Source organism: Bos javanicus, chromosome 11 (genome assembly GCF_032452875.1).
Source record: "Bos javanicus breed banteng chromosome 11, ARS-OSU_banteng_1.0, whole genome shotgun sequence".
Taxonomy (NCBI): domain Eukaryota; kingdom Metazoa; phylum Chordata; class Mammalia; order Artiodactyla; family Bovidae; genus Bos; species Bos javanicus.
In genome coordinates this window covers 71,088,140-71,114,756 of record NC_083878.1, presented here as the reverse complement: position 1 = coordinate 71,114,756, position 26,617 = coordinate 71,088,140, and the positions used below count along the sequence as shown (strand labels likewise).

At 44.5% G+C, this 26,617-nt stretch overlaps 1 protein-coding gene across 1 annotated transcript in view; it reads left to right on the top strand.

The window, feature by feature from the left end:
* PLB1 (phospholipase B1) overlaps positions 1 to 26,617 on the top strand; it is a 157,774-nt gene that overhangs the window by 44,530 nt on the left and 86,627 nt on the right. The window contains exons 3-10 of the mRNA XM_061432953.1: positions 8,696 to 8,757; positions 10,024 to 10,105; positions 11,280 to 11,329; positions 15,106 to 15,146; positions 15,731 to 15,774; positions 19,112 to 19,202; positions 19,548 to 19,599; positions 21,472 to 21,558. Coding sequence (XP_061288937.1) covers positions 8,696 to 8,757; positions 10,024 to 10,105; positions 11,280 to 11,329; positions 15,106 to 15,146; positions 15,731 to 15,774; positions 19,112 to 19,202; positions 19,548 to 19,599; positions 21,472 to 21,558 — 509 coding nt within the window. The remainder of the gene's footprint in view (positions 1 to 8,695; positions 8,758 to 10,023; positions 10,106 to 11,279; positions 11,330 to 15,105; positions 15,147 to 15,730; positions 15,775 to 19,111; positions 19,203 to 19,547; positions 19,600 to 21,471; positions 21,559 to 26,617) is intronic.

Genomic DNA, 26,617 nt, shown 5'->3' with positions numbered 1-26,617 from the left:
AGGTACTTTCTATTGATCTATCTTTAAGTTTACAGATTCTTTTTTTCTGCCATCTCAAGTCTGTTAATGAGACCATCTAGTAAATTTTTCAGTTATTTTAATTATCATTTCTGGACTTTTTTTATATAGCTTCTATTTGTTGAGTCTCTAATCTTTTTTTTTATTTAAAAAAGAATTTTTTCTTTAATTCTTTGAACATATATATAATAGCTACTTTGAAACTCTTGCCTGCAAAACTCAACATCTGGGCCCACTCAGAGCCAGTTTTCATTGGTTTCTGAACTAGTTTTTCATTGGCTAGTTTTCATGGAAAACTAGACATGTCTGATAAAATTTAGCATTCTGCTTTATTTTTCTGAGGATTGTTGGTTCATTTTTCAGTTTCTTGCCTCAACTTAAACTGCTTCCTTCACAGAAGGCAGACACTGATGTCTTTGCTCAGTTCTTTCTTTTCTTTTTTTAACCTGGCATTCCATGAATCACCCTAGGTTTTCATGATTAATGATTTTGAAAAAGATAGTGGTGGCCAAAGACCTTGAGTTTCTAAGGCTCTGTTTATTGGTCTATGTGTAGGGTGGGGAAAGAACACAAATTTACAGCCAATTCTTAAGTTTGTTTTCACTTAAATTTTATGTGAGTTGTACAAGTTGTTTGTATATTTTGGAAATTAAGCCCTTGCCAGTCACACCATTTGCAAATATTTTGTCCCATTCTGTAGGTTGCCTTTTTTGGTTTTTTTGTTTTATAGTTTCCTTTGCTGTGCAGCTTGGACAGCAAAGAGATCCAACCAGTCCATCCTAAAGGAAATCAGTCCTGAATATTCGTTGGAAGGACTGATGCTGAAGCTGAAACTCCAATACTTTGGCCATCTGATTCTAAGAACTGACTCATTGGAAAAGACCCTGATGCTGGGAAAGATTGAAGGTGGGAGGAGAGGGGGACGACAGAGGATGAGATGGTTGGATGGCATCACTGACTCAATGGACATGAGTTTGAGTAAGCTCCGTGAGTTGGTGATGGACAGGGAGTCCTGGTGTGCTGCAGTCTATGGGGTCACAAAGAGTTGGACACGATTGAGTGACTGAACTGAACTTGCTGTGCAAAAGCTTGTAAATTTGATTCAGGTCCCATTTCGTTCATTTTTATCTATACTGCCTTGGGAAACTGACCTAAGAAAACATTGATACGATTCATGTCAGAGAATGTTTTTCCTATGCTCTCTTCTGGGATTTTTGTGGTGTCATGTCTTATGACATCTTTACGTCGTGTCTTTACATCTTTAAGCCATTTTGAGTTTATTTTTGTGTATGGTGAGAAGGGTGTTCTCTGACTTCATCGATTTACATACAGTAGTCTGACTTTTCCAACACCACTTGCCGAAGAGACATTTTTCCATCATATATTCTTGCCTCCTTTGTCAAGGATTAATTGACTATATGTGTCTTGGTATATTTTTAGGCTCTCTATTCTGTTCCATTGATTTATATGTCTGTTTTTGTGCTGATACCACATTATTTTGAGTATTGTAGCTTTATAGTATTGTCTGAAGGAGGGTTATGCCTCCTGCTTTATACTTTTACTTCAGGATTATTGTGGCAATTCTGGATCTTTTACAGTTCCATGTCAATTTTAGGATTATTTGTGAAAAATGTCATGGGTAATTTGATAGGGATCACATTAAGTCTGTAGATTGTTTGGGGTAGTATTGTCATTTTAACAATATTATTTCTCCCAATCCAAGGGCATGGGACAGCTTTCTATTTACTTGAATAATTTTCAGTTTCCTTTATTAATGTTTTATAGTTCTCAGCATATAAGTCTTTCACCTCCTTGGTCAGTGTTAGTCGTGTCCAACTCTTTGTGACCCCATGGACTGTAGCCTGCCAGGCTCCTCCACCCATGGAACTCTCTGGGCAAGAATACTGGAGTGGGTTGCCATTTCCTTCTTCACCTCCTTGGTCAAGTTTATCCCTAAGTATTTTTTAATGCAGTACAAAAGGTTTTTTTATTATTTAACATTGTCTCTCCGATATTTCATTGTTAGTGCAAAGAAGTGCAGCTGATTTTCATATGTTAATCTTGTATCCTGCTGCCTTGAGAATTTATCAGTCTAGTAGTTTTTGTGTGGAGTCTTTAGGGTTTTCTACATATAAAATCATGTCACCTGCATATAATGACAATTTTACCTCTTCCCTTACAATTTGAATATGTTTTATTTCTTTTTCTTGTCTGATCTTTATGGCTAGGACTTCAACCACTATGTTGAATAGAAGACGTGGGAGTGGGCATCCTTGTCTTGTTCCAGATTTTAGCAGGAAGGCTTTCAGCTTTTCACTGTTGAATATTATATTGACTGTGGGTTTGTCATAAATAGCTTTTATTATGTTGAGATATGTTTCCTTTATACCCACTTGTGGTAAGAGTTTTTATCATGAATGGATATTGAATTTTGTCAATGCTTCTTCTGCATCTATTGAGATGATCATGAGGTTTTTGTCTTTTATGTGGTATATCCCATTGATTGATTTGCCTATATTAAAACATCCTAGTGAACTTGGGATGAATCCCATTTGGTTGTGGTGTGTGATCTTTTTAATGTGTTGTTGAAGTAGGGAAAACCACTAGACCATTCAAGTATTACCTAAAAAAGATTATCCAGTGGAAGTGAGAAATAGATTTAAGGGACTAGATCTGATAGATATAGTGCCTGATGAACTATGGATGGAAGTTCGTGACATTGTACAGGAGACAGGGATCAAGACCATCCTCATGGAAAAGAAATGCAAAAAAGCAAAATGGCTGTCTGAAGAGGCCTTACAAATAGCTGTGAAAAGAAGAGAAGCAAAAAGCAAAGGAGAAAAGGAAAGATATAAGCATCTGAATGCAGAGTTCCAAAGAATAGCAAGGAGAGATAAGAAAGCCTTCTTCAGTGATCAATGCAAAGAAACAGAGGAAAACAACAGAATGGGAAAGACTAGAGATCTCTTCAAGAAAATTAGAGATACAAAAGGAACATTTCATTCAAAGATGGGCTCAATAAAGGACAGAAATGGTATGGACCTAACAGAAGCAGAAGATATTAAGAATAGGTGGCAAGAATACACAGAAGAACTGTACAAAAAAGATCTTCATGACCAAGATATTCACGATGGTGCGATCACTCACCTAGAGCCAGACATCCTGGAATGTGAAGTCAAGTGGGCCTTAGAAAGCATCACTACAAACAAAGCTAGTGGAGGTGATGGAATTCCAGTTGAGCTATTTCAAATCCTGAAAGATGATGCTGTGAAAGTGCTGCACTCAATATGCCAACAAATATGGAAAACACAGCAGTGGCCACAGAACTGGAAAAGGTCAGTTTTCATTCCAATCCCAAAGAAAGGCAATGCCAAAGAATGCTCAAACTGCTGCACAATTGCACTCATCTCACATGCTAGTAAAGTAATGCTCAAAATTCTCCAAGCCAGGCTTCAACAATACGTGAACCATGAACTTCCAGATGTTCAAGCTGGTTTTAGAAAAGGCAAAGGAACCAGAGATCAAATTGCCAACATCCGCTGGATCATCGAAAAAGCAAGAAGTTTCCAGAAAAACATCTATTTCTGCTTTATTGACTATGCCAAAGCCTTTGACTGTGTGGATCACAATAAACTGTGGAAAATTCTGAAAGAGATGGGAATACCAGACCACCTGGCCTGCCTCTTGAGAAACCTGTATGCAGGTCAGGAAGCAACAGCTAGAACTGGACATGGAACAACAGACTGGTTCCAAATAGGAAAAAGAGTACGTCAAGGCTATATATTGTCACCCTGCTTATTTAACATCTATGCAGAGTACATCATGAGAAACGCTGGTCTGGAAGAAGCAGCTGGAATCAAGATTGCCGGGAGATATATCAATAACCTCAGAGATGCAGATGACACCACCCTTATGGCCGAAAGTGAAGAGGAACTAAAAAGCCTGTTGATGAAAGTGAAAGTGGAGAGTGGAAAAGTTGGCTTAAAGCTCAACATTCAGGAAACAAAGATCATGGCATCTGGTCCCATCACTTCATGGGAAATAGATGGGGAAACAGTGGAAACAGTGTCAGACTTTATTTTTGGGGGCTCCAAAATCACTGCAGGTGGTGATTGCAGCCATGAAATTAAAAGACGCTTACTCCTTGGAAGGAAAGTTATGACCAACCTAGACAGCATATTCAAAAGCAAAGACATTACTTTGCCAACAAAGGTCTGTCTAGTCAAGGCTATGGTTTTTCCTGTGGTCATGTATGGATGTGAGAGTTGGACTGTGAAGAAGGCTGAGCGCCGAAGAATGGATGCTTCTGAAGTGTGGTGTTGGAGAAGACTCTTGAGAGTCCCTTGGACTGCAAGGAGATCCAACCAGTCCATTCTGAAGGAGATCAGCCCTGAGATTTCTTTGGAAGGAATGATGCTAAAGCTGAAACTCCAATACTTTGGCCACCTCATGCGAACAATTGACTCATTTGAAAAGACCCTGATGCTGGGAGGGATTGGGGGCAGGAGGAGAAGGAGACGACAGAGGATGAGATGGCTGGATGGCACCACTGACTCGATGGACATGAGTTTGGGTAAACTCCGGGAGTTGGTGATGGACAGGGAGGCCTGGCGTGCTACAATTCATGGGGTCGCGAAGAGTCGGACACAACTGAGTGGCTGAACTCAACTGAATTCAATTTGCTAATATTTTGTTTAGAATTTTTGCATCTATATTCAACAAAGATACTGGCCTGTAGATTTCTTTCTTGGTGGTGTCTTTGTCTGGTTTTGGTACCAGGGTAATGGTGGTTTCATAGAATGTCTTTGAGAATACTCCCTCCTCTTCAATTTTTTGGAAGAGTTTGAGAAAGATTGGTATCAGTTCTTCATTGTATGTTTGGTAGAATTTTCTGTGAAGCCGTCTGGTCCTAGACTTTTGTTTGCAGGGAGCTTTTTTAGTTATAGATTTTATTTCACCTCTAGTGATCTTTCAACTTACCTATTTCTTTAATTTTTTTTTTCAAATTATCTATTGATTCAATTTTGGTGGGCAGTGTGTTTCTAGAAACTTGTCCATTTCTTCTAGGTTGTCAAATTTGATGGCATATGATTATAACGTTTCCTTATGTTTTTGATATCTCTGCAGTATTGGTTATTATGTCCCCTTTTTCATATCTTATTTTGTTTATCTGGGTTCTCTTTTCTTCTTGGTGAGCCTGGACAGATGTTTGTCAATCTTGTTTACCCTTTCAAAGGATCAGCTCAGTTTTATTGATTTTTTTTTTCTATTTTTTAAATCTCTATTTTATTTATTTCCTCTCTGGTCTTTACTATATCCTTCCTTTTGCTGACTTTAGGTTTTGTCTGTTATTCTTTTTCAAATTCTTTTAAGTGGTAGGTTAGGTTGTTTGAGATTTTTCTTGTTTTTGAGGAAGGTCTCTATAGCTATGAACTTCTCTCTAAGAACTGTTTTTGCTCTATCCCGTAGATTTTGTATGGTTATGTCTCTGGATTGATAATGAAACAATAGCTTTCAGCAAATTGAATGTATCTCAATATACACTTTGTATATTGTCCTTCATCTTTTCCTTTTTAGAACAGTGCCTCATGCCCTACACTCTGCTTCTTCTCTCCGTAAAACTTTACTTCATTGGTGAAGTGAAGTAGACACTGGGCTAGATCTTTTGCTTATATTATTCAATTTTTAAAAATCTTAAAAATATATGAACTGTAGAGTACAAGTATATCCTTGGTCACAAAAATCTTTTTTTCTTTTTTAAATTAGAACTTCTATTTATAGCAAAGACCAAAAACATTCTTTGAAGAGCAGTTTACTCCCTACCCCCTCAGGCATGAAGCCTGAAAGACCAGGAGACGTGCTGAGTGGGGCATTTCTCAAAGATCAGGGAAGAGTTGCTCCAGGACCTGTATTCCTCTACTTGTGAAGATGCTGGCAAAGCCCAGGGAGGAGCTGAGGCAGCAGCAACCAGCCTGGTAATCTAGAGGTAGATCCAGGCTCCCACCTGGGATGCCTGGGGCTCAGAGCTATTGCTGATCACTAGAGATGTCATCTTCCCATTTCACTTTGACCTCTTTTTAGTAGTGTCTAAGTCAGACACCGGTTCTCAAACAATAGCCCATGGGCCAAATTCAGCCTTTACCTCTTTTTGTATGATCTGTGAGCTAAGAATGATATTTACATTTTCAGTTTGATTTTTTTTTTCCGTGTGAACTTCTGGTTATCCCAGCATTTGTTGAAAAGCTGTCTTTCCTCCCTTGTGTTGTCTTTGCACTCCTATCAGAGAGCAGTTGACTCTCTGTGGGTCTATGTCTGGGAACTCTCTCTTGTTCCATGGATCTCTTTGTCTGTTCTGCCAATATCACCCTATAGCTTTACAGTAACTTTCGAAGATGGGCAGCGTCAGTCCTTTGACTTTATTCTTCTCCTTCAATATTCTGTGGGCTATTCTGGGTATTTTGCCTCTCCATATAAACTTTAAAATCAGTTTGTTGATATCCAGAAAGGTTTTTACACTTTTTTTAATGGTTAAGAAAAATAAAAAGATATTTCATGGTACATGAAAATTATATGAAATTCAAATTTGTCTCTATAAAGTTAATTTGTTTACATATTATCTATTGTAGCTTTCTTAGTACAAACAGAGCTGAGTATTTGTGACAGAGATGGTATAGTCAGAAAAATCTAAAAGACTGACTGTCTTGCCCGTTACCAGAAGTTGACTGAGCCCTGGTCTAGATCCTAGGCTGTTACTTACACTTAAGTAAGTATGGTTCTGAGCATGGCCCATGGGGCCAGACTCCCCGTTTTCAAATCCTTCCATCACCATTTGTTCACTGTGTCACCTTTAAAATGTCACTTACCCTTTCTGGGCCTGTTTCTTAACTGTAAGATAGGGAGGATAGCATTTATCTCACAGAGTCATTGTGAAGATTAAATGAATTATTTCATGTAAGTGCTTAGAATAGGGCTGGGTACCTAGAAACTGCATATAAATATTGACTTCCATGCTTGTTTTTATCCTGGCTTAAAAAGAATATTACCAAAATGGTCTCAAATCTCTCCCCTGCTAATTCATCTACCCCACTACTTCCCAGAGTGATGATCATCTTAAAACACACCCTAATGCTCATCTCTTCAAAGACCTGTCACAGCTTCCTGTTTCCTATGGAGTAGCCTGGTGTTCACAGCTCCACAGCCTGGCTGCCATCTGTCTGTGCAGCCTCATCTACCTTGCCCTCCGGTTATGATCCCTGTGCTCCAGCCCTTTCAAGCACTCTGTGTTTGTCCACATCTCAGCACCTTCCCATCCTGTGTTTCTTTCTGCTCAGAAATATTTCTTCTGGGCATTTCCAAAGGGTCACTGAGATCTGGGGGCAGGACACAACCCACATTTCTGTTATGACTTCCTACGTGGAAATCAATGCCAGATTGCACTGTAGGCATGAAATGGAAATACACTCTTGTCCCTCATGAAACTCCAGATAAATTCTTTTCAGGTTCAGGAAGCAAAACTGCAAAAGAAGGCTGGAGTGGAAAAGAAATCAAGTCCCCTTTCCCCAAGTCAGGCTTCCCTTTGGCCTTGTCTGATGCTGTCTGGGGGTTCTCGCATGGCATGCCCATTCAAGGAATGTGCACCCTGGACAGAGAGCTGGGTGGAGAGAAGCCAGAGGGAGCAAGGGAGCCAGACCTCTGATTACATATCAGTATCATAAATGTTTCTTGACGCTGTTGAAGTAAGCATCAAGATTATGTATCAGTGTGAAAAAGAAAGTTCAAGTTACAGCATTAAAGGAGCTTGTAGGATACAAGATTGCATCCCCACTGATTACAACTGAATGAAAAGTGAGACTGATCAGGAGCCTGATGGTGGACATGAGTGTGAGCACATGAAACCACTCTTGGCTATAGGGGTGCTGTCACCGTGGGTGATTGTTTTCGTTCCTTTATTTAGAGTGCTGTTACCGTGCTATACCCTTATTTGTGTATTTAGAAAGCTAAAGGTTTGATGGGGAAACTCATTGGCTTATAAAGTGAATCTCTCATTGTACATAAAATTTTTTAAAAACCAAGTGTTAAAAGACTGGCACGAAGTAAGCTGGGACGAGAACAGTGTCTTAGCAGTCTCTCCACCTGCCTTTTCTTCCTCTTCATTTCATGTTCAGTAAGATGTCTGAAGACAGCCCTTGTCCAGCTATTATGTACAGTCATGGCTATTGGGAATGCCACTATTAGCTCTTGTCTTAAGCTCACATCACCCTTCAGACTGTTCCAGAATGTCCTCCGCTTTCCCTGATTCGTCCCGGATCCCCAAACAACAGCGGTTATTTGTCCAACATCACTCTCCCCTAGAGTTCTGCCCTTCACTAAGGAACCCACAAAGCAATCTGCAGTAATGTGTCTGTGCAAGATATAGGGTTATTGCTAACCCCTCCCAGATGACACTTTTGCTTCTCAACCTAGGGATTCTGCCTTAAGAGGCTGCATTAATGGATGTACAGGGTCCCAAACAATGGAGGTGATAGTTGGAGGAATGGAACCTGGACTTTCCTAACACAAGGCACATTAATGAGCAGGGCAAATAGGTAGGGTGGAGAGGAAAAGCACGAAAGCTGTGAATCTAGAGCAGGGAGTTAATTCCAGATAAATAACCAGGACAGTTCTTGCTTTCTTTTAGGAACGACCCAGGCCCATACTTCCCCTGGAGAGAACACATTGGAAGAGCAGCTGTGGCCAGAGGTAAGGGCTTTGTCTTCATGGGAGAGGTAGTGACTTCCCTTCTGAAGGGTGAGTCCTAGTCTTGATACAAGTTGACAGGCCCTTCCCTGAGGCCTTGGGGGTATAGACTAAGTGAGCTGCTTCCCCTGGGACAGGCAGGTTACCTGGCAGAGTGGAGGCAGCATAACTGTAGCTCCTGGAATTTGGGGCTCAAAATCTCTTCAGACTGAGCAGGTAGTTCCCAGAAGTGCCCAGAAAGACTTATAAACAGCCTGGTTATCTCTGTGAACCTTGAAGCAGATGCTGTGAGCTATCCGAAGTCATTTGGGTGAGGTTTTCCCAGAACATCTACAAGATAAGAGTTGAGAGTAAATGCTTTATCTCTTACTGAAATCAGTAATTCATGAGAAATTAACTTGTGTCTCCTGGTCACAGATGTGCAACCAATTTACTGCACATTTTCCCCCATTGGAATATTTCCCCTTTTACTCTCGGTTCTGGGGAGAATACATATGACCTCCTTTCCCAAAGTCCTCCACCTGATTCCCAGAAGTGGAGGCTGCTTTGGATGTACATGGGCATCTGATATTTCTGACATTTGGTTTCAGTGGTCTTGAGGACCAGCCCTCCCCCCACTACACACACTTGCTTTCAGCAGCCCCTCTGGGCTTAGGACACATTCTGTTCCAGTAGGGACACAAGAGTCTCCCAATTTCCACTTTATCCAATTCCCAGCTTTAAATAACTTAATGCCCCATATACCCACTTTTGTATAAGCAATCAAATTTAAAGAAGGAAAGTAGATAATTCAAAAAATATAACACTATAGAAGAGATTAAAAAAATTTTTAGTCTAGATATATTGGGTCTCTTCATGGTTTCCTTTTTATTGTGATAAAATATGCATAATATAAAATCGATCATTTTTGAGTGTACAGTTCAGTGACATTGAGTACATTCACATTGCTGTGTACCTGTCAGCACTTTCTATCTCCAGAACTTTCTCATTATCACCAGTTGGTTTTTATTCTTTATCCTGCCTCCCTCCCTCTCTACCCTACTGTTCTGAGGCATCCTTACTTGCCACCTCTAAAATCGTTCTCAACAGGCATATGTCTCCTTTTACTAAGTGAACTGGATATAGGGTTAAAAGAGCATGACTATGGACAATTGTTGCTTCTGGATTTTGAGCCTCATAGAATAAGCACATGGTCATCTCTACATCAAGTTTTCAGGACCTGTAACATTCCCTTACAAGGCAGTTGATATTTCTGACATTTGGTTTCAGGGGCAGAGCCTGAAGAGTTTTTCATTCTTTTGCAACCCAGAGAATGTGCCTTCTCCAGGATCCAGCGTGCCTTCTAACTCAGGTACGTGACCCTGAGCCATGAGCCAGGAAGGCCAGCGTCTTCTCTCTGGTGTGGCTGGCAGAGGCTTGAGCCCCACTCTACTTGCACCTTTGGCTGTTCACATCTTCCCTCTTCTCCCTGTTCTCAGTCCCTCCTCTTTTGATATCCTCAGTCATTTCTGTGGAGGGACACAGCCCAACACACCACTCAAGAGATAAAACCAACATGGCCCCATGGTGGCTTTACCTGGGTGAAGGAGACCCCTGGGAGCTCACCTCCAGGTGGGTGGACCACGTCACAGGAGCTGTGGGTTGGATCTTGGCTATGCACGTACCTTCCCAATCCTGTAATGTAGCCGCAGTGGCTGCTCTAGACATATTTTTTCCTATAATGGGTTAGGTTCATCTAATACCTGGATGCTATGAATGTTGCTGTTGAGCTGGTCCTCTTCTCCAGCTTTATCGTCTTACATGGCTGCATTGTGGACTGTGTTTAATGGCTTTGTTTGCATTGTACTGGCTTACCAGGATTTCCAGTTAAGCATGCTATTCTTACTATTCTGTCACATAACAAGTGTGGTTAGAAAAAGAAATCGACGTACTTCTTAGGAAGTGGCTTCTTTAGGAGGCTTACCCTTAATGCCCCCATAACATGACCAAGGAATATATCAGTGGTTTCTAAGGAAACTTAATTTTAAGGATGCTAGTGACCCAAGTAGGTGGTGGAGGCTTCCTGCAGCTTGTGTCTGATATTTATGAGGGCTGTTCACAGCCCTGTTCTCTGGCAAGCCTCCAAGCCGACATGATCCCTTTTGAACCCAAATGGTTTTCATTTTTCTGTGTTGCTGTCTTATTAATGGTGGCCGAGAAATGCAGAGTCAAGGGATAGAGGGAAGTGAGAGGCAGAAAGAGCGCCAGGTGAGAAGGAAAGGAGGTCCGTGAATAACCTTCCATGGGACACCTACTCGGAGATCCTGAGACCAGTCAGCAGTGTGGCCTCCACTGAGGACTGAGCCTCTTTGGAGCAGGTTTAGGGCTTCCAGTGACTTCTTGGTCTTCAGATTCCCCCTCCCATGGCCAACCTTGGGGCATTCTTGGGGTGAGGGCCTTGGGTCTGCTTCTCCCATTTAGCATCCTGGGCCCACACTGTGCAAAATGTAGATCTGATCTTCTTACATGGGTTCTTGTCTTTGCAGTTCACTCTCTGAGACCTTCTGATATTAAATTTGTGGCAGCCATTGGCAACGTGAGTATAGCAAGGAGATGGAGGTGGGAGGTGGGGTTTGGGACTGAGGATTCTTTGAATGAGCTCCTAGTAACCAGGAAGAATGTTTCACCTGGGGAGAGAGAACATTCTCTGAACTGGAAAAATCCTAAAATCTAGGGTTCTGAGTTGATGTTGTTGTTTTAAATTGAGTGACTGACTCTCTTTACATTAGGATGAAGAAACTTTTGAACTTTCTCATGAGTAAATCAAACCTATTGATAAATAAGCCAAAAATCACACAGAAATTTAAAAGCAATCTCTTAAACTATCTACTTATGAGATAGAAAAGAAAAATGTCCTTACCTGCTTGGCAAATTTTTAAAAATATACCCATCTTTGCTAATAACTTTGAAGTGGTATTGTTTTATGTGGTCAGGAACTGAGAAAGGGAGCAATAAGGGAAGGATGGAGAGAGGAGAGAGGGATAAGCAGGAAGAGCGGAGGCTTCAGTCCTGGCTTCCCGCAGCCCCACTGCTCTGGTCTTAGCACTGCTGCCCCTCAAGTCCCAGCAGTCCCAGCTGCAGGGACCACTAGTCAGGTGTTCTCAGCTCTGCCCTGTACCCCTCACACCTGAACCAGTACACCCTCGCCTCTCCCCTTCCATGTCTTCCTCCCATCTCTGCCCACCTTGTTTCCTTCCCCCTGTCCTCTGTGTCACCGCTGCCCTCTGCACCCCTGCAGCCTCAGCCCCTGCCCCTGGCCCAGGCTGCCTCCTTGCTATATCCTACTTCCCTGCACACAGCACTGGCCATAGGTGAAGACTTCACATTAGAAAAACTGACCAGGGCCCAGTGAAATCTTCAGCCAGGGCTCCCACCCTTGTTCTTTGCTACTTGTGATGGTGGGGTTAAGCCTGCAAGTGTGACGGTGTGTGTACGTGCGTGCACATGGATGAGGGTGAAGGCGGAGGTGTCCCAGCGGGAGGGATGTAAAGGAGAGGTGGGAATAATGAGAAGAGAGATTTTCTGCCCCGAGGAGCACATTGCCGCTGCCGAGCTTGTGTGTCCCCAGAGCCAAGAGCGTGACACTGGCTGGAGGACTCGCGCATTCTCCTTCCTGAGGCAGGGAAATTCCCTGCAGGGAACTCTCCACTCCAAGCCAGGTTTCTAAAGTTAAACCAATCAGCGGTTTCCACTCTTTGGTCCTGGCTCTGAGAGAGTTCTTTGACTCGTGAATTATTCAGCCTCACAGTTCCTGCTGTCACTCAGCTCACCCTCTCTCCTCCTGGGACCCCAGGGTGCTGGGAGATGCTTTCAGTCCATGATGGTCTCCCAGCCCCCGATCATTATCCTCAACCTTCAGGATAAGCCCCAAGAGCACAGTTCGTAGGAGGCTGCCTGCCTCTGTCTGCCCTGAGAGTCAGCTCTCATGAACTCAGCCTGGTTTATGAAAGACATCAGGATAGGGAAAGACAATGGAAGATAGTGAAATGAGAAAGAAGGAAGGTGGAAAGCCGGTGCTTTTGCTCCAAGGCCTAGCACTTCCTTGTGACCGATGCTAGCACCTGTTTGTTTAATTGCTCTGGACTTCCTTTTCCTCACAGAGTGTTAAAGATCAGAGTCATCAAAATTGTTTTCAAACTAACACTTGTGACAGACATTCATTATAGGGAAAAAATGAAAACACATGGAGATAGTATTAAAAAATGGAAGATCTCGTTCATATCTCCTATTCTCTTGTCTCAACAGCCATATACAAACACACACACACTTCAATATATAGGGTGTGTGTGTGAGAGAGAAAGTGTGTATGACCTAAATAGGGTTACACTGCAGTATGCTACGGAGGAGGCAATGGCACCCCACTCCAGTACTCTTGCCTGGAAAATCCCATGGATGGAGGAGCCTGGTAGGCTGCAGTCCATGGGGTCGCGAAGAGTCGGACACGACCGAGCAACTACACTTTCACTTTTCACTTTCATGTATTGGAGAAGGAAATGGCAACCCACTCCAGTGTTCTTGCCTGGAGAATCCCAGGGACGGGGGAGCCTGGTGGGCTGCCGTCTATGGGGTCACACAGAGTCGGACATGACTGAAGTGACTTAGCAGCAGCAGCAGCAGCAGTATGCTATCTGTGACCTTTTATCCCTCTTAACTAAGAGTCACAGACATTTGCCATGCCAGGGAGGTTATAATCCACTCTATCAAATTCCTTGAAGCCAGGGCTTGTGTCTCAGTTATGTGTCTCTAGGGCCACAGAACATGCAGCCAGTGAAGAGCATGGGGGGGAAATGGCCAGCAGTTGTCAAAATGGCGGCAGAGGAGTTTGCTGGGTTTGTTCCAGCCTTCCCCTCTGTGACCTCTCCCTGAGCTCTCCCATACTCTCTCTACCTTGTTCCTCTCGTTCTCTCCCTTCCTTCCCCTCACCACCCCCATCCAGCTTTTCTGAGGAAAACCTCTACTGTCAGTCACGTCCACTTTGGCCAGGCACAGGCTGACCCCTTTGCCTCAGCCCCAGAGCCAGGCCTCCCTCAGGACTTCATCTGACTTGTATTTGCATGTGGTTTTCTGTTTAATGTGTTACTTTCCCTCAGAAAACTTTTTCACGCTCCCTCTCACTGAAAAGAAGAGAGGACTCCATCCCAGTCAGAGGAGAGTCAGCCTGCCCTCCCCAGAGGGAGCCAGAGATGTGGCCCATTTTTACAGACTGACTGGCTGTCTTTGAAGCCGGGTCCTTAAGGACAGGCAGGCCCTTTAAAGGGAAGCAGCAGCAGGCTGGGTGTAAGGTAGTGAGGGTACATCGTCACCTGTGATCACCACACCTGGAGTTTTGAGAGAGAGAGAATTTGTGTCAGAACCCGTGAAAATACTACTATTGACAACAGCTAATATGTGCTGAACATTTTCAGTGTTCTGGGCACAATTCCAAGCATCTCTGTGCTTAGTCGCTCAGTCATGTCCAACTCTGTGTGAACTCATGGACTGTGCCTGCTAGGATCCTCTGTCCATGGGATATTCCAGGCAAGAATACTGGAATGGGTTGCCATTTCCTCCTTCAGGGGATCTTCCCAACCCAAGGGTCGAACCTGCGTCTCTTATGTCTCCTGCATTGGCAGGCGGGTTCTTTACCACTAACACCATCTGGGAAGCCCCAGGCATCCCTGGGACCTCACAAAAGACAAGATTCTCATGGTCTCACCTCTGCCCTATGACCAGGGAAACTCTCCAACTGAGTCCTGTGTGGTTCAGCTTTTACCAAGAGGACAATCAAACACTTACATTGTTCATTCAAAAAATAGTATCGAGTGAGTATTTACTGAGTACTTATGACACATCAGATGCTGTTCTAGGTCTGAAGAATATAATCAAGAACAAAACAGAGGCAAATTCCTGCCCTCCTGGAGTTTTCATTCTAGGCAAGGGAGACAGACCAGACACATTTTAGATTGTGTATTAGATTATCTAATTATTTTAGAGTATGGAAAGTCACAATGAAACAACTTATTGTGTTTCTATGAAGGACGTTAACATTCTACAGAGACACATTTAAGTCTAAGCTCCCGCACCCAGTTTTCTAATCTAAAGAAAAAGGTTACACCTGTTATTCCCTGAGTTTGGACCAGCAAGCTTTGGAGAAAATTTAACATCCTTTCTTCTCTCCCTGAAAAACGAATGCAGGCAGGTCTGGCCATTTTCTGGATCCAGGGATTCCCTTTTGTTGGTGGGAGGGGGTGTACGGCAGGCAGCTGGGGTCTCCCCAGGACAGGCTCTGCCACCTTCCCTGGCTGGGCTGCTCATACCCCATATCTTTTCCAGCCTCCAGACTCAGGGACGGACGACCTGGAGGAACAAGAATGGTAATTGTTCGGGAACCCCAGAGCAACAGAGCTGAGCTGAGCCTCCAGGTTGATCAGCTCTTGTTGTCTCCCTGCTTCATTGGTGGGGAGACATGAGGGCCAGGGAGGAGACGCCGGCTCCAGGCTCCCTTAGGGGCAGGCAGAAGAGTGGAGACCAGAACACAAACCCCTGCCTCTTCATCCAGCGTTCTGTGCGGGAATCCCCCTGGCTCCCTGGGGTGAATAAGGGAGGGACAGCGGGAAGGGCTGAGTAAGGGGTTCTTGCTCTTCCTCCAGCCTCTGTGCTCTGCTCCGGGGGATGCAAGCAGAGTTGGACCAGGGTCAGGCTCGTTCTACGTGGTGGTCTGTGTCCCCTTCCAACTTGGGACCAGACTAGAGGGGCGGGGAGGAGGGTCCAGAGCTGCTCACCCTATTTTGGCAGCTCCATTGGCCTCTGAGGTGTGCCTCTGTCTCCAGGAAGGATAAATCCAGAATCAGAGCAATGCTAAGCCGAAGCCTGTGGTGAAAGAGACCACAGCAGTTGAGGGCAAGCATTGCTAGGCGACAAACTCAAGCTGACATTTGTATGTTTGTTCTACTTGCAGGACTGAAAAGCAGGAGCCGCAAGCGTGCATGGGAGTGGTGACTGGTGAGTTCGGTGTTTTCATGGCCGGAATCCAGATTGTCCCTGTCCCTCCCAACACAGCAGCCCTTTGGTCAAAGAAGAGGATGTGCCCTACTGGCCACATTGTGGCAGGGCCTGAGGAAAGGGGAGGCATTCTGAGAGGACAGAGAGGGAGCCAGAGTGTGAAGAGTCACGTCCCTTGAAGGCGTGAGAGATGTGTCCGAGGGTCCCTGAGTGAGAAGACTCCAAGAGACACGGGGTTAAGGTTAAGGGATGTAGGAGAGGGGTCGGGGTGCCTGGGCCCAAATCCCGAGGCGGCTTCTCCCTCAGGACCCCAAGGCGGGACTTACGGCACTTTGTCTGGAAACTGTCCACCATTCACTGCCCCCACCACCACACCCAGGAGAAGACCCAGCTCCAATTATCAGTTCATTTCATTTTGTAGTAACTCCCCTTACTTACAAAATAGATATATCAATTGGCTTCAGCAAAGTGAAATGAGAAGAATGAAAACTAACCATAATCCCTCCATCTAGAGATAATCATTGGGGTTCCCTGGTGGCTCAGATGGTAAAGAATCTGCCTGCAATACAGGAGATCTGGGTTTGATCCCTGGGTCAGGAAGATCCCCTGGAGGAGGAAATGGCAACCTACTCCAATATTCTTACCTGGACAATTCCATGGACAGAGGGGCCTGGCATCTACAGTCCATGGAGTTGCAAGGAGTCAGATAATCAGTAACCCAGATCTTCCGCATCGTAGACAGATGCTTTACTGTCTGAGCCACCAGGGAAGTCCATTAACATTTTGGCCTTTTATATATGAATGTTCTTAGGAATATGTTATATGTAGCATGTTTCTTTTTTTTTTTTCCTTAATATCAGAGGTTCCTTGCAACTCGATTAAGTCATCCTGAAACCCCTGAGTGCCTTAATGCCAGCTGAATTAGCCTGGTGGATAGTCATCTATGGCTGGTGTTCAGAAGCCAAGAGCAAGAATACCACTTTTCACTCCATAATTAGAGTGAAAAGACTCGGGTGGCAATGCAAATGCTCTCCTGAGCTGACACTCGAGCAGAGCATAATAACAAGTGAGGTAACTGGTGCCCTGTCAGTTCAGCCCATAAATGTCACCAAGGACCTGGGAATTATGAGGCTCCCTGCAGAGTGAGGGATAAATAAGACACTGGTCCTGCCATCTGCCCTTGCCATCCATCAGGGGAGGCAGAGGCCTGGTGTCCAGCCCTCCAGGATCTGATTGACAGGTGAGGGGACATTGGTGGCCAAAGCGGTGGAGGGGTCCTCTTGCAAAGGGTCAAGGGTTCAGAAGGAGCAGGCCCCTGTGACTTGGTGACTGTCTCAGCTCAGGCTAGGTTTGGCCCTATTTACCTTTAACTGGTAGGAAAATAGAAACGAAGTGGTGTATTTGGGGGAGTCTAGGAAGATGGGATGTAGTTTAGATCCTGAAACCGTAAGCACAGCTATGGCTTTACCTGATTTCTCAGTCTGTCTCCATTTTGGGGGTCCCTGCACAACCTGGTAACAAATCCTGCTAGCCCCCCATTAAGTACAGCATGGCCAGGAGCCCCACTGGCCAGAGGAGCAGCAGAAGGCAGGGCGGTGAGGGCAGGTGCACCTGCGTGCCCTTAGGGACAGGACTCACCTGGAGCTGGCAGTGAAGCCAGTCTAACTAAGAGGGATGGGCCAGGGAGGGGGCAATATTGGGTAGTCAAGCCCACAGAGGAGCAACTGGTCTTCCAGAAGAAAGTGCTACAGGGGCATGGAGGCCCGAGCTCAGCCCATCTGTCCTTCAACCCCAGAACCTTAGAGCCCTTCCAGTCTAGCTGTGTCCTCTCACACACCACAGCCATTGTGCAGAGGGGAAAACTGAGTCTCAGGGAGGTAAACAGACCTTCCCAAAGTTACACGGTCAGTATGTGGCAGAGTCCCTAGGAACCCAGGTGGCCCAGCCCCACAGCCCGCATCCTTTGTTCTGACTCCAGAGAGGGGTAACCAAGACAGAGCAGGTGCCAGCAGCCCTAGAATAAAATAACGGGCAGATTGGTGTGAAAAGACCCAAGGCCATGTTTGATCACAAAGAAGCAGTGTTTTACAAACACCCTTAATTTGGTCTTCCCTGGTGGCTCAGCTGGTAAAGAATCCACCTGCAATGCGGGAGACCTGGGTTCCATCCCTGGGTTGGGAAGATACCCTGGAGAAGGGAATGGCTACCCACTCCAGTATTCTGGCCTGGAGAATTCCATGGACTGTGTAGTCTATGGGGTCACAGAGAGTCAGACACTACTGAACGACTTTCACTCACTCAATAACCTGGAGAGCCGTTCACTTTCAAATATGTCACAGCAGGCTGTTTTGTCATTCATCCTCAAAGACCCTCCTGATGTGCGGAAGAGAAAGTGCCCCATCCCCCATCCACTCACACATGCACACTCTCACACAGACACACCCACACTGACCCTGTCACCTTCAGCTCTGGGTTCCCACCACGCGTGGGGGGTGGGCTCCGTCCGCAGGCCGGTCAGGGCACCATAAAGGAGGCTCATGAGTTTGGGTTGAGGATGAAGAAGTTGTGGCCCCAGGTGACTGAGAGGGCTGCCCAAGCAGACAAAGCCCAGTGGACAACTCCCGCTCTCCTGCCCCTTCTCTCTCTGCTACCTGCACAGTGTCAGCTTCCTTCAAAAGCAGCCCCTCTAAAGCTGTCTTTTGGATTCTGCTCCAAAAAGCCCCAGGCACTTGTGGATGGGGGCGGTAGAAAGAGGGGCCAGGGAGGGGGACACCACTTCGCTGCCGTGACACTCTCCCGTCTGCCCTCTCCTCTCTCTGGAGCAGACACAGCCTAACTGCTCCTGACAGCACTATTTTTAGCGGTCCTCTGGCTGTCAGCTCTGGGACGCATCTTCTGTGTGCTCCCCGGAGCTTTCCCGCTCTGCTGTCACTCTCAGGAGGAGGGAGGACAGGGAGGCAGCCTGCCGAGTCCCCCATCCCAGCACACTTTCCCTAACAAGTACACAGTGCAGGACAGTGAAGAACTGTGGGATCTGAGTGCTCAGGCTCAGATCCCAGCCACCTCGGGTAGCTGGTGTAGCCTCCCCCAGCCTCGGTTTCCCTTCACACACACACACCTCAGGGCTTAGCACTTGGCTGGCCTGGCACCCGATGGATGCTCCTTTTTCTCAACTCTGTTCACTTCTAAGGGCCTGCTACAAGGTGGACCTCACAGCCCAAGGCAGGTCATGCTTTGGGGCAGGGGCAGTGACCTTGGCACCTCACCAGAGTGGGTCAGTCTTTACAGGTGACCATTGGCTGCCGGGAACACAGCCTCAAACCAGCTCTCTCTTTAGTCCTTTCAGATGTCATCAGATACTTCAGCCCATCTGTTCTGAAGCCCATATGCACTCTTGGGACGGAAGTGGTACACCATGATGCTGCTGAGTAAGTTCTTTTTCTGGCTCTCTGTCGTCCTTGGCATCTAGATGGGAGGATTTGATGGCGAGTGGGGTTGGGGGGGAGGGTGGTGGTGCTGGAAGAGTCAAAGAGGCTTTAAAAGAGAGATCTGTGTTAAGTCAAAGCCGAAATGTGTCTCCTGTGCTGACTTTAGTCTGTTGTTGGGCCTAATAAAAAAATCAGGTCAGTGTCTGCCTTCCAGGACTCAGGAGGGGTGCAATGCAGCCTCCTGCTCAGAGCCTTGTGCGTAGGCTGGGGCAGGCGGCAAGCTTTCAGCCCCTGACAAAGTTGTGTTTAACTGACTATTCTCTTGGCTCCCTTCCCTCTGTGCAGAGATTTGTGGATTCAGGCCAAAGACCTGGTGAGGAACATGAAAGAGAACAAGGTAAGAATCCATCCGACTCTGCTGGGGGCTGTTCTATCTGCTGGGAGGCCATCAGACCAAAGACACCAGGCAACCAAGGCCCTGCAGCCATCATGCCCTGAGCTTGGCAACCAGTGTGGCCTGGGCCCTCCAAGAACACCCCTGCCCCTGGTACCCTCTGGAGGCCAGTAGAACACAGGACCTCTTCTCATATCCCCAGTTTGGTCCTGTCGAAGTCAGCAGATGAGCTAAATAACTTCTTGCTCAGTGAGGTGGTTGAAATCTAGGGTTCTAGAGGGACACCTGTTGGAGGGTGAATCCTGAATTTCCACCTATTAGCTGTGTGATGCTGGGTAAGGCACTTAACCTCTCTAAGCCTCAGTTTTCCCATTTATGAAATGAGAATAATACGAGGGCCTGCAGCGCAGGGCTTGGGGTGGATTCAGTGAGGTGCTGGGTGCGCCTAGCACAGAGGCAGTGCCCAGTGCCAGCCCACAGCTGTCATTGTCGTTAAAGAGACTGTTCCTGTCATTATTAATCATCACACCCATTCTAGTTCTTGGGTGGAGGCTTCTGTCACATGCATCCTGGGGCCCTAGTCCCCACACTCCTAGCAGTGTAGACACCCTTTACTCAGAAGCTCATATATGAGTTTGTAATAAGCCGCCTCTAATCTTTTGTGCTCTCCTTATGGACAAGTATCAAATCCAGGCAAGATCTGCTACCAAGCTAGCTTTTAATGAGGGACTTAGCCTGAACCACTGGAACCAAGGGAAGCCACTGTCTCAGCCAGCCATGCATTCATTAAAGAGTCAGGGTGTTCAAGCCAGGTCATCCCAATATATACAAGGAGAGGGGCAAATATAGGAGCAGTGCTATAAAGAGTGGCTTCTTCCAAACTACAGACTTCTCAAATTTCTGGAATGATCATAACATTCTGGAGAATGGCTAGAGGTCTTGAATCAAATCCTGTCATTTTACAGATGAGGAAACTGAAGCCCCAGAAAGTCTTATGACCTGTTTGAGTTCACAGCCAGTTAGTTAGAGCTAAAATCAAAAGTGCCTGATTCACATCTAATGCTCCTCCAGAGCACCATGCTGCCTCTTACAAAACAGAAGTTTGTTTTTTTGTTCCACAAGTAACACATGTTCATTAGAGAAGATCAGAAAACACAGATAAACAAAAGAATACTGAAACCATCCCAAAGCATCCTTAAACCTGATGTCTAGAGATAATTACTGTTGACGGTGTACATTCCCTTGCATAATTTTTCCAAGCACATACGTTTGTATACATTTTATAAAATAGCCGTTACTTGATGTATATACTTTTTACAGTCTGCTTTTCTTGATATCATATTTCTGCTGATGGCAATATGCTTTCCAGCACTGTTTGAACAGTCGCATGGTATTTCATGTCATGAGCATTCCATACTTTACACAGCAATCCTCTGTTTTAGACATTTATATTGTTTCCAACTTTTGACTCTTATGACAAGGCTTCATCATTGTAGCTAAGTCTTTCACACATCCATTTCCTTAAGACTCATTTTTGGAAATGGATTGTTGGATCTAATGGTAAGCCTCTTAAAAAAGTTTTGATGAATTTTTCCATATTGCCTTCTAGAGCAGGGATTGAACCCGGGTCTCCCGCATTGCAGGCAGATTCTTTACCGTCTGAGCCACGGATCTTGGGGATTCTGATCTAGTAGATTCTAAAGTTGTACAGCTTTAAATGCCTACACTATATGTCTCCTTTTGAAAAAACCCATACATATGGTTTTGGGAGGGGTTGTATGAAATCAAAAGACATGCAAAGAAAGAAGCTCTTTTGGCACCAGGATTCCCTGCCATCTCTTTTTCATGCTATCATCCTTTATTTCTTTTTTACAGCAACTTGACTTTCAAAATGATTGGAAGCTCATCAACGTGTTCTTCAGTAATGCTAGCCAGTGTCACCTGTGTTCCTCCACCCAACAGGTAAACCGCAGGCGGGAGGCAGAGGGATTGCAGATGCTGGGGTGGGTGCCGAGTGAATGAACTAAACCTGACTGACCTGCACCTGGCAGGCTGGGCCTGATGGCACATATTTCCAAGTTAGGGCAGGCAGGTAGACAGACGGACAGATATCTAAGGGTCAAGGAACCATATTGAAGGACATGCATATATGCATGCTTAGTCACTCAGTTGTGTCCGACTCTTTGCAACCCCATGGACTGTGGCCACCAAGCTCCTCTGTCCGTGGGGATTCTCCAGGTAAGAATACTGGAGTGGTTGCCATGTACTCCTCCAGGGAATCTTTCCAATCCAGGGATCAAAACCACAACTCCTGCATTGCAAGAGGATTCTTTACCACTGAGCTATGGGGGAATTTTTAACTTACCATCCTATCAGGAAAAGGAAACCATAATATAGATAAACTGAGTTGATCATTCTACAACTGAGGAAAATTCACTTTCTGATACAAGAGCATTTTGCCTCTTGTAGCTCCAGTTTTATTTAAATGCTGACATCAGGAGTTAAAGTGGGATCTGTACTTTGGGCATTGCCTCTTAACTAGTTTACTGTGACCTCCAGTTTTAAAGGAAAGTTGTCGAGTTGTTCATATAGGTTGACTATATTGTCAAGGCTCTTTGGCATTCCCAGGAATGGGACATGAAATATGTGACTTTTAAAATATTTTATGTAGGTGACTGACTGTGACTTACATCTTTATTGAAGAGTGTCTAGGTTAGGATCAGTTGAAGGTGAAAGGGTTAGCTATGGTGACATTAACGGCACACAGATGATTCTTCAGGAGCCTGCTTGCCTCCAGGATGGCCCCACCACTCACGACAGTTCAAGTGCCTGCCCGCTGTCCTTTCAGCCACCTTCCAGGGCCTCCACCAGGCCCTGGCACAAGCAAGGGTGAAGTTTCTTGGGTGCTGTCCTCTTATTTTCTGTGCCCCTCTCCCAAACACATACTCGTGCCTTCTTCCAAATGCTCCACGAATCCCAGCCTACCGTCAAAACTCCACTTCCTTTAGTGATGCTGGGCATGCAGATCTTGAATCTTGTTCTACTTCGCTTCTGTCTTCTCCCATGGCAAGTGAAATTTACATTATCTGTTTATTCTTGGCACCCTCCACTTAGGCCATCACGCAAACCAGCATGTACTCATGAATTTACACATTCATGCATTGAATGCTCAAACAAGCAATTAGGCATTGCTGTATTCCTCTGTATATCCACTCATGCATCCATTCATCCATCCATCAGTTATCTATTCATGCATAACTTCACTCTTTCTTCTTACATGCAGGCATATATTATGGTATTTATGATGAGTTGTTCATGCTAGCATTTGACTTTTTAAATATTTGAATGTATTCATTAACACTTACACTCATTCATGATTTCTTCCATACATTTTATCTCAGGTTCAAGCATTGCTGCATGGATTCTTGCATTATTTCATGTATTTATTCCTTCAATACATTACATTGATTCTTAAATATGTACACAATATATTCCTGTGTCCATTTATGTATTATTTACTTTTTTAATTTCTAACTACACAAGTAGTGCACAGATGCTTTCTCCTTTTAAAAATGAAGCATTACAGTTAAAGCTAAAATATTCTTTAGCCAGCACCTCTGATCCTCTCACTTTTTTCTCCCAAGTATTTTGCACATCTGTAATCCCTAGTATTCCTTTATGCGTGTGTATATGAGAGAGGTTTAATATAAATAGTGTTATATTGTATCTACTATTGAATAATTTTTTTCACTAAATATTTTTGAGACCTAGTCATTATGATACTTATAGATTAAATTTATTCCTTTAATTGCTAAACAATATCCCTAGTGCATGTTTACCAGATTTTATTTTGCTATTTCTATATTGGTGACCATTTAGGTGTTTCTAGTTTTTCACTATTGTAAACAATCTTGTTCATTTACTTGAACATAATGTTTTTCTAAATACAGTGATTATATTTCATTGTATTCAATTATAGTGTAATTATATTTTGAATTGTAGATTGAAGTATATTAATAGGTCAAAAATCAGTTTAAAAGATTATAACCAAAAATTATAAAAAATAGAATAGAATCAACTATAAAATACTAGAGTTTATTGCATGTAGAGTTTATTGGCTTGTGATTATTTTTGTTTCATTTATATATAGATATGTATGTACTGGGCTGTGATGTGAAATATACCTCACACCATGGGTCATGATCAAGGCAGTTTTAAGAGAAGTGCCTTGAGTAGATTCTTAAACAGAGAATTGCTGGTCATCAGATACATACGCTTGAAATCTTAAAGGACTACCTAATTGCCCTCCAAAGGAGCCAAACCCATTTATAGTCTAATATCTTGGGACCAATGCCAGCATGTAAGGGGGTTTTCCATACCAATAAGCAGTTCTCAGATACCAGCGGGATGTCCTACAATTCAACTCAATTCTGACACGATCTACCTAGAGATAGCATCAGATCCCACAGGCTAAGGGCCCAGTCCTCCAAGACTGCCCCCCACCCGACATTTCAGATGCCAGTCTCAAGTCCAAGTTGGCAAGCCCCTCCTTGAGTTCAGTTAGTTTTCTTGAGTGGCTCTCAGAATCCAGGGAAACATTTTGCTTATTGGGTAATTGGTTTATTATAAAAGGACATAACTCAGGATCAGCCAGATGGAAGAGATACACTGGGCAAGGTATGGGGAAAGAGCCAGGACCCTCCATGCCCTCTCCAGCTGGGCCACTCTCCCAGCACATCCAGGTGGTCACCAACCGGGAAGGTCTCTGAACCTATCTTTTTGGGCTTTTATGGAGGCTTCATTATATAATATGATGATTGACTAAGTCATTGACCAATGGCAGTTGATTCAACTTTCAGCCCCATGTAGGGGGTTGGGTGGGGGAGGAAACTTAAGTTCCAACTCTGTAGCCACAGGGTCGATTCTCCTGGCAACCAGCTCCTGTCCTTAGGTGTAGTCCAAAAGTCACCTCATTAGCATAGCAAAACACACTTTTATGCTCTCATCACTTAGGAAATTCCAATGGTTTATAAACTCTGTGCCATAAAAAGGGACAAAGACCAAATATATACTCTGTATTATAAATCACAATATCACGTATTCTCACCAATGTCTGAGCGCACCCATTCTCTACAACCTTCCCAACACTGTTACCAACCTAATGACTCTTTTTTGTCAATGTGTGAAATTCCCTCAAGATCTAGTCGTGTTGATACATATGGATTAAGTTTGTTCACACTTAGAACCTCACACTTTTAATTGGCTGTAAACGTACGACAAAAGTAATCGTGCCTCACCTCTGGTTTCTAAATGGCTACACACCAATGACTTAATCTCTGTAAAGTGAGCTCACTGCAGCAATGTTTACTAGCATTCACTTAAATTCCCACTTCGTTGCATTTTTTCTTCTATCTTGATTTGTGTTTTGCACCAAGACCACCAAGGCTTTTGAGCCTAGAATAAATCCCACCTCCACTGCCATTGCCCCCCAAAGGACCTCGTGGCTCATAGGCCTGGCTCTCAGCCTCCTTCGCCTGGGTTGGCTGCTTCCTCCCTTCATTCCTCCAGTCTTCCTTCTGCAGCACAGACCCACCCCTCACATCCTAGTCTTCCTGGTGGTGCCTCTGGCCACAGCTGACCCAGAACCACCATCTGAGAAGCTCTTACCCAGCAGTTTGCATCCCCAGTGGCCTCTCCATGAGGGGTTGTTCTGCAGTCTCAGGAGTTGCAGGAGGTACTCTGAGACTGTGGGCTCTGGCTTCCACCTGACATCAAAGCAGTTCTACCTTTACTGGCAACATACATACATCAGGTTCCCTAAAATAGTTCATATGAAATAAAGGTATTTTACTGTTAAGGAGAAATTGTAAACATATGTTCCTATCCTACTTAGGGCCTGGAATTTTCCTCCTATAAGAGGCCTTGGGGCTCCTTTCATGGGGAATAGACAAGGGCCTGGGTCCACATTTGCTTTTTAGGGGGCTCTTAAGACCAGAGTTGTAAGAGGAAGATGATGAGGAGTCACTCATTAGATGGTGACAGTGCTGCCTCAGGCCTGCTGTGGTGCGTCCAGCTATTCAGAGGTAGGTGCTTCAGAGGCAGCTGGTGACCTGGCTCAGAGCAGTGACACAGGGATGATTTTAGGGTCTGGACTCTTACTTACTGCTCTCCAGTTAAAGTCTAAATGTAGGGAGTAAGAAAAAAATCAGAATAAGAGAGAGGAGAAGAGAAAAAGATGAAGACTTACACTGCAAGAATTTGCTCCTGAATCCAGTTTGTTTGCCCCATGCACAGCAGCCCTGGGACACCAAGGTTTGCAGAGAGAAAGGATTTATTCACCAGGCAGCCAAGTGAGGAGGTGGGAGAACAATTCTCACATCTACCTCGGGACATTTATGGGATAGAGACAGGGTGATCTGAGGCATGGGGAGTGTGGGAGAAAGGTGACCAGAGAGAAGAAAAAGGTGAGGGAATTGTAGTTCTGCACAGGTGCAACCAAGCTGTTAATACCTGCTTATTCATGGGACGCGTGTTCAGAAAAAGGCTGTGTCGGCCTGTTCTCAAGGTGGAGTTCAGGATCTTCTGATATCAAAAGGTCATCAATGGAACACTCAACACATGCCCATTTGGAGGTCTCAACCATTATTCAGTTGGAGCTCGAGCCAGTGAACAGCTGACTCCAAATTCTTGAAAAACAACTTGGGCAAACATCTCATTGTTTAAGCTACATCATGCTTGGAGGACATACAAGTTATTGTAAAAACAATTAAAGCGAGCTTGATCAGTGAAAGCAGATTAAAGTTCATTATTTATTAAGCAAGTTACAGTTTAACGTATCTAATGGATAACAACCCTTGGTTTCAAAAATACACTCACTTATTCTTTGGAAATGGATGTCAACATTTTGGAGGGCACACACTGGCAGTATGACTCAGGAAATCTAAAAGTGTTTGTGCCTTTTGGCTAAATTATCTTACTTCTCGGAATGAATCCCAGGGAAATAATTTGTTAGAAAAAGTTG